Below are 13,150 nucleotides of genomic sequence, written 5' to 3' on the forward strand. Positions count from 1 at the left end.
TGCCACCATGCACGAACCTGTGGCAGGCTCACTTGTGTTTGCAAGTAAGGTAAAACCTCAGACCCTGGACTTCCCTGGTGGCACAGTGGTTAAGAATCCACCTGCTAATGCAGGGGATACAGGTTCGAGCCCTGGTCCAGGAAGATCCCACATGCCGCGGAGCAACTAAGCCCATGCACCACAACTACTGAGCCTGTGCTCTAGAGCCGCGAGCCACAACTACTGAGCCCGTATGCCTCAACTACTGAAGCCTACATGCCTAGAGCCTGTGCTCCGCAACAAAGAGAAGCCACTGCAATGAGAAGCCCGCGCACCGCAATGAAGAGTAGCCCCCGCTCCCCGCAACTGAGAAAGCCCGCGCGCAGCAACGAAGATCCAACGCAGCCAAAATAAATAAATTAAAAAAAAAAAAAGACTCCGCACTCCTAATGCAGGGGGCCTGGGTTCAATCCCTGGTCGGGGAACAAGATCCCACATGCATGTCACATCTAAGAGTTCCCATGCTGCAACTAAGGAGCTCACAAGCCACAACTAAGGAGCCTGCCTGCTGCAACTAAGACCTGGTGCAACCAAATAAATAAAATAAAATAAATATATAAAAAATTAAACAAAAAAACCTCAGACCCATCATAGTCCTTGACAAGGGAGCAAGCACATAGAAGGTCTCAGAAGTGCTGGTGGGAAAGCCCATTCAGACCAGTAACGGTGGGTAGACTAGCTGTTTGGGAAGTGTGGGACCCTTCCCTACCCTCATGTGAGCCAGCCCAACATCTGTCCCTACCTGTGGCACAGTGGATGTGGCAGTAGTTAGGCCTGTCCCTGAGTAACAGCACACCCCACGGCAGCATATTCACACACAGCTCAGTTACAGGTCCCCCTTGACTGCCTTATCTGGTGGGTCAGGTTCACATGGCAACGAGTGGCCTATGCTGTGTAGCCGAGGCTCTGAAAATCGTTACTGGCATTATTTTATCATCACGGCAACAGGCCTCCAAAAGGGGTCGACTTTTCTTCTTGTCTTTCACTGCAATGTGAATTGACCTGACGTTTCTGGGAAACAAGAAAGGACTAGATGTTACAGTAGCAAAAATAATAATACTCAACTTTTGGTGTATTTTTTTCTTGGGGCCGGGCACTATACTAAGAGCTTGAATTATCTCCTTTAATCCTCAGGACAAGTCTGTGAGTTATGTCTCCCAATGTGCAGATGGAGAAGCTGAAGCCTGGACATGTTAAGAGATTTAGTCACAGTCACCCTGCTGGGATGTGGCAGGGCTGTGACCCCATCTGGTCAGCGCACGTCCAGAGCTGGATTCTCACCAGTGGACTTTTCCTGGGTTCAGAAGGTGGAGACGAGGGGCAGGGCTGAAGATCCTCTCTGACTCGTCAAGCATGAACATTGGTTCATTGCGTTTTCCAATCCCATCTCTCAGTGCCCTTCATCACAGTAGGGGCACGTCAGAGGGGCTCAGTGACAGTCACTTTCAGTAAAGTGTCTTTGGAGAGAAATGCTTCAGGGCAGAATGGTCCCCTCCAGGCTTCTGAAACTTCCGTCATCTTTAGAACCTACAACCCTTGGAGCCATTTCTTTCTTTAGAGCCTAGAAGCTTCCCAAAGACATTCAGAACTCAGAGAGGTGACACAGAGCCTGGCGCACGGTCAGCCCTCTTTCAATGGTATTCTCCCTCTCCCCCCAAGCAGCCAGCTCCCACCCACAGCCCACTGTGGACCCCAGACCCAGATAATGATGAAAAGAGCTAACGTATACTGAGGACTTACCGTGTGCCCAGCATCCAACAAAGGGCTACATGAATGTCAGCTCCTTTGCTTCCTTGTCTAAAAATGAGGAAAGGAGGCCTAGAGGAGATGAAGAATTTCCCCAATGCACACAGCTGGTGCAGGAAGATCGAATGCCAGAAAACCACCACCGTGTTATGCTGCCTCCTGAAATGAAACTTCCCTTACGCAGGCTGCTGCTGCCTCGTCCAGCCAGTTCCCCTAAGGAGGCATTGGGAGCCCTGGGTTTGAGTTCTGGCTCTGCCGTTAACCAGCCATGCAACCTTGGCCAAGTCCCTTGCCATCTCTGGGCCTCAAGAACCCCTCTGCACAAAGGAACCCTTCCCTAACATTTAAGCAGTCTGATCATTCCCCGGGGCTGTGGTCCCAAGGTTCTTCCTTGCCACATTCCAGCAAAGCCCCTCATTGCCCTCCTATCTTTAGGACATTTGTGGGACCCCTCTCATTCCTCCCTTCCAGGAGCACTGTGTAGGTTTTGAATCAGGCCGGCTTAAGTTCAATCCCCACATCTTACTCACCAGATGATGCAAGTCTAATTGTTTCGTCTTTCAGAGTTCCGTGGTCTCAGTCCATTCAGTCAGTCAACAAACTTCAGCACCCTCTGCGTGCCAGGCCCTGTACTAGGGTCTGGAGGCAAGGTTGTACCTCCCTGGGAGGGCGGTGAGATGCACCGTAAGTAACCAAGCCCACGAAGAAGAATGTTTCAGGCTGTGCTGAAGACCAGCAGGAGACAAAGCGGGGATGTGACCCAAAGGGCCGGGGGCAGCTGTTTTAGAGAAATGCCTTCTGGAGGCAGGACCCCAAGACATGAAGGATCAGGCCAGCCACGCCGAGGACCCTGCAGGCCCAGGTGAGCAGACGGAAGCTGCTGGACGGTTTTGTTTTGTTGTTGCTGTTGTTTTTTATTTTTTAATTAATGGTTGGAGGTTTTTTAAGCCGAGAAGGATCGTGGTTGGAATTAGGTTTTTGTTGGGTTTTTAAAAATTAATTAATTAATTAATTAATTAGGTTGCGCTGGCTCGTAGTTGCAGCAGGCGGGCTCCTTGGTTGTGGCATGTGAACCCTTACTTGCGGCATGCATGTGGGATCTAGTTCCCTGACCAGGGATCGAACCCGGGCCCCCTGCATTGGGAGTGCAGAGTCTTAACCACTGCGCCACCAGAGAAGTCCCTGGAATTAAGGGGGGAGGTTTGTTTGTTTGTTTTTATTTATTTTTGGCTGCATTGGGTCTTTGTTGCTGCACGCGGGCTTTCTCTAGTTGCAGCGAGCGGGGGCTACTCCTCGTTGCGCTGCGCAGGCTTCTCATTGCAGTAGCTTCTCTTGCTGTGGAGCACGGGCTCTAGGCGCGCGGGCTTCAGTAGTTGTGGCTCGCGGGCTCTGAAGCGCGGGCGCTGAAGCGCAGGCTCAGTAGTTGTGGCGCACAGGCTTAGTTACTCTGCGGCATGTGGGATCTTCCCGGACCAGGGATCAAACCCATGTCCCTTGCATTGGCAGGTGGATTCTTAACCACTGAGCCACCAGGGAAGCCCTGGAATTAGGTTTTAAGAGGTGACTCTGGCACCAGGTGGAGGAGGGACAGGACCAGGCAGAAATGGCAGTGGGGAGACCCGTTAGGCAACAGAAGTGATCTGGACTGACCACGGAGGTCATGGTCTCCTTGGACTTGCAGGAGAACTTACATCTAGGAGGCATGCTGGTCGATTCTAGGAAGATGGGGTGGCTGGGTGTGGTGACACAGGAGATGCGGAGAGAAAAGGTGGACAGGCCATGGACACTACCTGTGCTGGACTGTCGCAGGAGCCCTGCGGATCCACTCTGCATCCTTGTCCGCCCTGCCTCATGCCCCGAGGCTCACCTTGCCTGCTCTGTTCCCTCCCCAGCCTCCCTGCCCTCGGGCTTCCTTTGGGGTTCGGCCCCTGGGGGGCCCAGCTGGACAGGAGGAGACTGGGGTAATATTTATTTCCGCAGCTCCCTCCCCGCAGGCTGCAAGAGGGCAGGTTCCACTGAATTGTGCTGAAGGCTGCAGCTCCCCAGGGCAGCGCCCCTTCCAGCTCCAGCTCCTGTGGCTCCAGACTTAGGTGAATGTTCGTCACCCACATGAGGGTGCCCACTGCTGGGTTCCTGATGAGAGGAAGGAGTTTGGTAATGACAGTAGGTAAACTTGCAGAGCACTCACTATGTGCCAAGCACTGGGCTGGGTGCTTGCCCTCACGGCTCCCGGTGGCTCAGTCCCCTCAACAGCCCCCGAACAAGGGCTGCCTTCCCCCCGTCCTACTCTCAGCAGCATTAGACACCCTTGGCCATGCCCTCCTCCCAAAACGCGCGCTCCTCTTGGCTCTTCCTGCATCACACTCCTGGTTTTCCTCTCTCCGCTCCCTCCAGCTGCTCCTTCTAAGTCACTTCTGACTCTGCCTCCTCTTTCTGATCTGGGAGTGGTGACCTCCCTGGTTCGCCTTGGGCCCTCTTCTCTCCCCAGCCGAGCCCACCCTTTCCCACGGCCATAAATGCCCCTGTATGCTGAGGACCCCAAGTCTGTGTCTCCAGGGCAGACATTCTGTTTGAGCTCCAGACCCCTGGACTGAGACGTCTCCACGTGGATGACACAAGCATCTCAAACTCGGCAAGCTGCAAACAGAGCCCCACACTCTCCCCCAGGTCTCCCTCTCTTCTGCCGCCTTCCTCACCCATCCAGGGGCTCAGGCCAGACACCTGGGAGCCATTCACACCACCCGCCTCTTGCGTACCCTCCACTTCACCTAGTCTCTAGATTCCACCCCTCAAACACATCTCCACCGCGTCCAAGCCGAGTCCTCTCTCCTGGGATGATGGCATCAGCACCCCCTCTTGCTCTGATACAGCCCCGTGGCAATGAAAATAAAACTCAGATTCCTCACCATGGCCTCCCGCCTCCGCCTCCGGATGCTCTCTCTCCGCCTCCCCACCCCGTTGCTCCGCTGGCCTTCTCTCAGCTCCTAGAAGAAATGAATCTCTTTCCTACCCTTCACCCCGCATGCCCCTGTGTAAATTGTCTCCTCAACACAGGCCCCTTGACTCCTCGGGCCTCCTACAGGCTTCCCCCCGCCTGGCTGTTAACTCCTGCTCCTCCTCCAGCTCCTGGTTTAAAAGTCCCTTTGTCAGAGGGGCTTCCTGGACCTCCAGGTCCCACCACCTCTCTTGTTCCCAGCTCCTTAGTCTTCTCTGTTCCAGCACCGACCTCTGTCCCAGCCTCAGCCACGTATGAATTGATTTGTCATATGTCTGTCTCCTCCAGTACAGAAGCTCCAGCAGGGCAGAGATTGGTTCTACTTGTTAGCAGGAGCACGCGGGAGGTTCCTAGTCTGTTGAATGAATAGATCCCCATTTTACAGGTGAGAAAACTGAGACTCAGAGAGATTCGGACTCTAACCCTGGTCTGTTTATGCTGTGCTCCAAGGGCCAGGTTCAGATGAGTATGGGGGAAAAATGACTAGAAAATGCTCAGCCCTACACGTGGCAAGTGGTGAGCACTCAGTACTATTCCCTGCCTCAGTGTGGGACCAGAGCCCCGAGGGAGTGTGCGGGCAGCCCTTACACACCCTCCCAGCCCCCCTGGGGACATGGGATTGCCCCCATCCTACCTCTGCAATACCTGCCTATGTGAACAGGGCCTGAGCCCACTGAGCAATTCGGGCAGGGGTCCACCAAAGAGTCTCCCTCAGTTCCCCCAAATGAGCCCACCCTCAAAGTGAAAACCATGAGTTCCTTGCACAGGTGTGCCTGGAGGCAAGTCCCTGAACCCCCTTTCCCTCAGTCAGACTGCAGCCCCCGTTCCCCTCGGAGAGAGAGTGTCACCCTGACTTGGCTGTGTCCCACTCTGAATGTACCCTGGTCACACCCACCCCCTGCTGAGTTCTGTGAGTCAGAGACTGAATCCTGGGGTCTCCTGGCTAGGTCCCCGGGATATGGCCTGGGGCCCAGGGCACTGCAGCCCTCAAGGGCCTCCCTTCCAGACTAGCGGACAGGCCTGGCTCCTCTCCAGTCCTGACCAAACTCAAGGCCCCCCGCCAGCCCCTGCCAACCCCTGCCCTGGGGCCCTGCTGTGCCCCTCCCCAGCCCTGGGGCCCTCAAGGATCACCCCCCTCCTGCCGGCTGTTAGCCTGGGAAGGGGGCCAGGCCCTGAGCTCAGACCTTGGCGATTCCAGAGTGTCTGAGGCCCAGAGCCAGCCCCGCCAGCCCGGCCAGACAAGGCGAAGGGGTGGGGGCAGGGTGGGCACCAGGAAGCCATTTAGAGGGGGGTTGGCAGGGAACCTGGATTTCAAGCTTTGTTCTATCTGCTCCTTTTCTGGACCCCGCGGGCTTCTTCCTGGGACCCCGCTGGGGCCCTGGCTAAGGGGTGCCCCCACCTCGAGTCCTCTCCTCCAGGGGGAGTGGACCAGTACTAATAAGAAGTGACTTCGGGGTGGTGAGACCCCCCACATGTGCAAGGGAGGCTGCGCCAGGGCTGAGAGGCGTGGGTTCCAGCCCCACCTGCTCCCACCATCCGCGCGACCCTGGGGCAAGGCCCATCTTCCTACCCCAGCCTCGGTTTCCCACTTTGATGCTGCCGGGCGGAGGTGGGCGCGGGCCTTCCAGCCCCGCCCGGAGGAATCCGGCGGGGCGGCCAGCGGTCCCAGGTGAGGGCTCTCTGGAGCGGGCCCAGCGCGGCCGCGGCGGGTTCCAGCGGGGCGGGCATCTGGGGCGGGGACCGCCCCCCAGCCTCCACCCGCCTGCACACCCTCGCTCCCCCAGGCGGCAGCGACGACGCTTTAAACAGAAAAAAACTGTCTCCCTGGCTCGGGGCCAGCATCCCAGCCCCCCTCGCCGCCGCCGCGCCGCGCTCCAGCCAGGGAAAACAACTGCTCACTTCTCCCTGAGTCCGCCCCGCGCGCTCCCTGCTTCCCGGCGGCCGCGGGAGCCCAGCCCGGCCGGGGGAGGCGCGGAGCGGGCCGGCCGCCCGGCCTTCCTCTCCCCTCGCTCCTCCTCTCCGCCTCAACTTGCTCCGGCCTCCTCGCTCCGGCCTCAGGTTGGGGCCTCCGCAGGCCCTCGGCCTCGGCTCGTGGCTGGGCTCCTTCCCGGAGCGGTGGAAGTTTCTGGGCTCCCCGCAGTCCAGCCTCCATCTCTTTGCCTCTCACTGGGCCCGCGCCCGCGCCTGCTGTCCCCTCCCCGCGCGCTTCCTCCCATCTTCTCCCTCGCTGCCCTCTCTACTCCTCTCCCGGGGCTCCCGGCTTGCTGTTCCCCTCGGGCGCCGGGACCATCGCCCCTGCCCGGGCGCGCCCCCCGGGTCCTGCGGCCCCGGATGCCCGGGCCCCGTGGGGCTGCTGGCGGCCTGGCCCCTGAGATGCGCGGGGCGGGGGCGGCGGGGCTGCTGGCGCTGCTGCTGCTGCTGCTGGGCCCGGGCGGCGGGGCCGAGGGGGGGCCGGCGGGCGAGAGGGGCGCTGGCGGGGGCGGGGCGCTGGCCCGCGAGCGCTTCAAGGTGGTCTTTGCGCCGGTGATCTGCAAGCGGACCTGTCTCAAGGGCCAGTGTCGGGACAGTTGTCAGCAGGGCTCCAACATGACGCTCATCGGAGAGAACGGCCACAGCACCGATACGCTCACGGGCTCCGGCTTCCGCGTGGGTGAGGGCCGGGGACACGGGCAGGGGGAGCGGGGAAGGCAGGCACCTGGACAAATGCGGGGTACATGGCAGCGTAAGCCACGTAGGCCACGTGACCCTGGGGGTCGTGGGTTCAGAGAGCAGAGCCTGAGGGCCTGGGGCCCCAGGGGCTTCAGGGGGCTTGGGAGGCTGGAGTGCTGGGGCCAGAGCTGGGAGGGCTGCATGGAAGCCGGGACTTCACAGCTTTGGGCTGGCGCTGAGGCCTAAGGTGTGGGGTGATGCTGGGGTCCTGGATGACACAGGCCTCTAGGAAAGTGCTGGGTCCTGACAGGGAGTCAGGGTCAGCAGCAGGGGCTTTTGAGGGATGTGAGCCGGGGGCAGGAGGTCTCAGAGAAGGGATAAGTATTCCCCCAAGAAACAGTCTTGCTGGAAGAAACAGGAAAAGTCTTTAAAAACTATCTAAAGTGGGGCCTGCCAGTGGTAGACACCTGCATTCTCTGGGAGGAGGAGCTGAGGTCAGGGCTGGGAGTGAGGGAATTAGTTACTGGCAAGGTCTTAGAGGGGAGGGGTGTTGAGGCCTAACAAGTGGGGAGCAGGCCTGGAGGTAGGGGCTGTTTTGGGTCCTCAGCCTCTCCTCTTCCTGATGCCCCATCTATGCTTCCCCCATAAATCTTAACAGCTCTACCTCAGAGTCTCCCCCACAACAAGCCGTCATAACTTCCCAATTCCACCTGGAGTCCACCCCTTCCCCAACATCTCTCTTCAGAGGGCCAGGCCTGGGCTCAGCTCTCCTCCCTCAGGGCCCTGTGGGCCAGGCTGGGGGAGGTATCCCAGCAGTAATTACCCTCCTGGACAGGGTAATTAGGCCAGGCCCAGGATGGCACCAGCAAAACAGCCCCTCTTACACATTCCTGTACTCATGTACCCACTCACACCTGAGGAACCCCACAGATGTGGGGTTCTCATGAGACGTGCATGTGTGTCTGTGTGCGAGAGTGCACGTGCACGCTTGCACGTGACACACCCACGGGGGTATGCCCGGCTTTGGAGTGGCACACTGGGATCAAGTACTTGTTTCTTTGTGTTGTCTTGGGTGCATGTCTGCAATCACTATGGGAGTGTTTATGTAAGCCTGTGTTGGTGTTAGAATGAGTCTATGCATGTGTGTGTGATGAGATGGCTGTGCATGTGAGTGTACGTGGGCCCGGCCTCCCAAGCCCCCTGGCCATCCTGCCCAGGCTGCTGTCTCCATCCGTGCTGCCCACATCCCCCAGGCTCGGCGCCCAGGCCACAGTGGGCGGGTGTCACAGGGAGGTCACCCTTACCGCTATGGGTGACTCATTGGGAGGCAGGAAGGAGAGGATCCTGCCTCCCCCGGCCCAGGACACACCCCTTCTGCCCTGAGAGACTGGCCCCAAGAGGCCGGGCAGGATGGGCTGGGCTGGGCTGGGATGCTCTTAGCCAGGCCCCGATGGCCATGCATGTGGGCCATCCCTCTGAGTCCCTTCAGGTGTCCAGAGAGCCTCAGCCCCATCTTCCCATCCTGGGAAGTGAGGGCAGCCATGTGGCAGGCAGGAGAGGGGCTGGGCCTGGTGTGTGAGCTCGGGTCCCCAAGGCTGGATTTCGGATATGAGTGTGTGACAGAAAGACAGAGATCCTATCCTCTCACTGAGTCACTCCTTCATTTATTCCCCCAGCACCTCCTCTGGCACCCAGAGCTGAGGCAGAGGGTGGGTAGGATCTGAAGAAAGGCTCTCTTCCTGGGGGAGGAGCTGAGCCTGGAAGGATAAGATGTGAATATGCAGAGATGGGGGACAAGGCTCTGAGGGGGTGGGAAAGGCATGATTAAAGCCAGGGAGGCAGAAGATGTGGTACATTTGTAGGGGACGGGAGATGAGTCCTGGAGCATAGGGTGCACATGGAAAGAGCAGGGGGGGATGGGCTGAAAGAAGGTTCCTTCTGGGCCACGGAGGGCAAGGAAGCAAGCTGTGAGCAGGGGTGTGACTGTGGCAGAGCTTTGCCTGAAGCAAGTTTCTCTGGGGGCGCTTGGGATGTTGACAGGCAGGGGAGTGGCAGAGGGCATGGGGAGGAGGGAAGATGGATTATGAGATATTACAGAGGCCAGAACTGGCCGGAGTGGGAGCAGGAGCGATGGAGTATCAAGGCTCAGTTGTGAGTGACTGGGCAGGTGGGGATTCCCGGGGGTGGTTCAAGGCCAAGTGGAGGTGGGGAGGCAAGATGCTCATTTCTGACAGGGTCCCCTGGGTGGAGGTGCTTAAGGGAGGTCCCGGAGAGGGATAGCTCAAGTTGGCAATGGTGAGGTGTGGGCCCTGGGATGGCAAGACAAAGAGAGGGAGGGAGAGCCCAGAGAGGGCTGAATCAGGTGAAGAATTTAGGGGTGAGGAGGAGGAAGCACCAGAGAGAGACTGGATTTCCAGGAAAGGCCTAAGGGGAGGGAAAGGCTATTCCATCATCATCATCATCATCATTTGCTACTACTTATTAAGGACCCACTGTGTATTAGGCACTATGCTAAGCATTTGTACAGGCATTGCCCCATTTAATAGACAGGACAGTCCTACAAATGAGGACAGTGAGGCACAGAGAGGGGAAGTAAGTTGCTCAGGGCCACACAGTTGGCACATGGCCTCCTAGCTAGGATTTAAGTCCAAGACTTAAGACTCCAGTGGCCCCATGGGTATAAGGATGTTGGGGGACTTAGAGGGTAGTTTCTGTGTGTGTGTGTGTGTGTGTGTGTGTGTGTGTGTGTGTGTGTGTGTGATGTGTTACAAAAACCAGCTTCCCAGGGAGGACAGAACTAGTGGGTGGCAAGGAAGTAGGGAGGAGGGGAAGAGACAGGATGCGGGTGAGGGACTGGGCCTGGGGGCTGGGGACAGGGGTCTGCCTGGGCCCTGATCCACCTTTCCTCCCCAGTGGTGTGCCCTCTGCCCTGCATGAACGGTGGCCAGTGCTCCTCCCGAAACCAGTGCCTGTGTCCCCCGGACTTCACCGGTCGCTTCTGCCAGGTGCCCGCTGGAGGAACTGGCGGGGGTGCTGGCGGCTCAGGCCCTGGGCTTGGTCGGGCTGGGGCCCTGTCCACAGGCGCGCTGCCTCCCCTGGCTCCGGAAGGCGAGTCTGTGGCCAGCAAGCACGCCATCTACGCGGTCCAGGTGATCGCCGATCCGCCGGGGCCGGGTGAGGGGCCCCCTGCCCAGCATGCAGCCTTCCTGGTGCCCCTCGGGCCAGGACAGATCTCAGCGGAAGGTACCAGGCAACGGGCAGACCCCGGGAGGCCGAGGTGGGCGGGCACTAGGGTGGCGGGTCCCGGGCCGAGGCCAGCCCTGGAGGACCGCCGCACTGCCAACCAGCGCTGCGGGGCAGCCCTGAGGCCGCTGTGCCCCGCCCCCCAGTGCAGGCCCCACCCCCTGTGGTGAACGTGCGCGTCCACCACCCGCCCGAGGCCTCCGTCCAAGTGCACCGCATCGAAGGGCCCAACGCCGAGGGCCCGGCGCCCTCCCAGCACCTGCTGCCGCACCCCAAGCCCCCGCATCCTCGGCCACCCACCCAGAAGCCCCTGGGCCGCTGCTTCCAGGACACGCTGCCCAAGCAGCCCGTGAGTGAATCCACAGTCGCCGCTGGACCGGCGCTTCACTCTCTCAGGGCTGCCCTGTTCCAACCCACCCGGATTGCTCAAAACTAGGGGTGTCCTGCAGGTTGAGTGGCGGAGGAAAAGGGCCTCAGGAGGGAGGCCAGGTGGGGGCTGGGCACCCTGTGACCGCCCCCTGTCCACACTCCTCTCCCTAGTGTGGCAGCAATCCCCTCCCCGGCCTCACCAAGCAGGAAGACTGCTGTGGAAGCATCGGCACAGCCTGGGGCCAGAGCAAGTGCCACAAGTGCCCCCAGCTGCAGTGTGAGTGCCTCGGCTCAGTGAGATCTCCCTCCCACTCCCCACAGGGTGGCTCCACCGACAGGCCTCTCAGCCCTGCAGTGGGAGACCCCAGTCCAAGCAGCCTGAGCCTCTCACTGCCCACCCAATTCCCCTCAGCGTCCCACCCTGCCTGTCCCCAGTGCCCTCCCTTCCCTCTCTGCAGGCCCCCCAAGTTCCTCTCCTGCCATGCTCTCCTCTCTCTGCAGACACAGGGGTGCAGAAGCCAGGGCCTGTACGTGGGGAGGTGGGCGCTGACTGCCCCCAGGGCTACAAGAGGCTCAACAGCACACACTGCCAGGGTACGGCCAGCTGGAGATTCTGTGGGCTGGAGGGGTAGGCCAGTTGTCACTGGGGGAGGTCCTACGGTGGACGAGGGGGGAGATGGGGCAGGGGCAGAACCCTGAGGTTCTTGGAGCAGCTTGCTGTCACCCTATGGCCCCAGACTGGAGGGACCAAACTCTCACTTACCACAGACATCAATGAGTGCGCGATGCCAGGCATGTGTCGCCATGGTGACTGCCTCAACAACCCTGGCTCCTATCGCTGTGTCTGCCCACCTGGCCATAGCTTGGGCCCCTCCCGCACACAGTGCATTGGTGAGACTGGGGGATCCTTGGAGGTCACAAAGCATGGGTGGGAGGGTAAGCCTCCAAACAGTAAGGATCAGAGGTCACAGAAGTCAGAGTGGGGTCAAGGGTTGACTGCAGGTGAAACAAGGCCCAGAGCAGATAGGGTCAGGGATCAGTGGGTTCAGGAGTCGCATGAGATCTGGGGTTAGAGGTCGCATGGGGTCGGGGATTATATGGAGTCAAGGTCATATGAGACCATGGGCTTGATGAGTGGGAGGGATAAAGTCTAGAGCAGCTAGAATCAGGGGTCAATGGGGTCAGTGGTCACCGAAGTTTCGGGTGTTACATGAGGTCAGAATAACACAGGTTTCAGGGGTCACATGAACTCAGGGTCATGTGCGATCAGGGGCCACATGAGGATTAAGCGTTGTCTGGGCCAGAGAGGCAAGGTCTGGAGCAGATGGGAAGGGGGATGTGGGCAGTGTTCAGGCCCAGATGCCCATGCCCACCACTGGCCCCTGCAGCGGACAAGCCGGAGGAGAAGAGCCTATGTTTCCGCCTGGTGAGCCCTGAGCACCAGTGCCAGCACCCGCTGACCACGCGCCTCACCCGCCAACTCTGCTGCTGCAGTGTCGGCAAGGCCTGGGGCACCAGGTGCCAGCGCTGCCCAGCTGATGGCACTGGTGAGCCTGGGGCATTTGTGGCTGGGGGGCTGTCTGTGTGCCTATCCAGGAAGTGCTCACTTCTCTGCCCCTTGCTCTGGCCACAGCTGCCTTCAAGGAGATCTGTCCAGCTGGGAAGGGGTACCACATCCTCACCTCCCACCAGACGCTCACCATTCAGGGTGAAAGTGACTTTTCCCTTTTCCTGCACCCTGATGGGCCACCCAAGCCCCAGCAGCTCCCTGAGAGCCCCAGCCGGGCACCACCACCTGAGGACACAGAGGAAGAGAGAGGTCTGGCCTGACCCCTCCTGTTACCTGACAGTTGCTGAACCCCTAGGTCTGACACCTTGACCCTTGATCCACAGATATGACCTGAGTCTAACCTTTAACTCCTAGTCCCAGACCAGCACTGACCCCCAGAGCTGATACTCTGACCCCTAACCAATGTTGTAACTAACCCCAGAATTAACCCCTGATCAACAGAATTTGACCATTTATTGCCCTCCAGATTCAATCCTCTGACCCCAGGACCCCTTTGATTTCCAGACCAGGGCACTAATGCAGCTCAAATGCTGCCCCTA

The 13,150-nt window shown here is 59.2% G+C and overlaps 1 protein-coding gene and 1 long non-coding RNA gene across 9 annotated transcripts in view; one reads left to right on the plus strand and one right to left on the minus strand.

The window, feature by feature from the left end:
- Window positions 1-6,488, minus strand: LOC309605803. Of its 6 annotated transcripts, none has more exons than XR_014231545.1 (5): window positions 6,351-6,488; window positions 4,692-4,769; window positions 1,780-3,918; window positions 1,321-1,607; window positions 1-1,050 (listed from the first exon to the last, which is right to left on the minus strand). It is a non-coding gene; the product is annotated as an uncharacterized lncRNA (long non-coding RNA). The 6 variants fall into 6 exon arrangements; XR_014231546.1 differs by lacking the exon at window positions 1-1,050 and having other exon boundaries at window positions 1,058-1,600; window positions 1,780-1,836; window positions 2,316-3,918; XR_014231547.1 differs by lacking the exon at window positions 1-1,050 and having other exon boundaries at window positions 1,058-1,600; window positions 1,780-1,857; window positions 2,316-3,918.
- Window positions 6,352-13,150, plus strand: part of LTBP3 (latent transforming growth factor beta binding protein 3) — an 18,015-nt gene continuing 11,216 nt past the window's right edge. The window contains exons 1-8 of one of the 3 annotated variants that reach the window (XM_082342061.1): window positions 6,352-7,430; window positions 10,343-10,672; window positions 10,819-11,021; window positions 11,213-11,318; window positions 11,543-11,635; window positions 11,810-11,932; window positions 12,430-12,588; window positions 12,675-12,861. In XM_082342061.1, coding sequence (XP_082198187.1) covers window positions 6,374-7,430; window positions 10,343-10,672; window positions 10,819-11,021; window positions 11,213-11,318; window positions 11,543-11,635; window positions 11,810-11,932; window positions 12,430-12,588; window positions 12,675-12,861 — 2,258 coding nt within the window. In that variant the 5' untranslated portion in view covers window positions 6,352-6,373. The remainder of the gene's footprint in view (window positions 7,431-10,342; window positions 10,673-10,818; window positions 11,022-11,212; window positions 11,319-11,542; window positions 11,636-11,809; window positions 11,933-12,429; window positions 12,589-12,674; window positions 12,862-13,150) is intronic. The other 2 variants (XM_082342060.1, XM_082342062.1) reach the window with 2 other exon arrangements.

The sequence above is a fragment of the Balaenoptera borealis genome (assembly GCF_965194805.1).
Source record: "Balaenoptera borealis genome assembly, chromosome: 11".
NCBI lineage: Eukaryota > Metazoa > Chordata > Mammalia > Artiodactyla > Balaenopteridae > Balaenoptera > Balaenoptera borealis.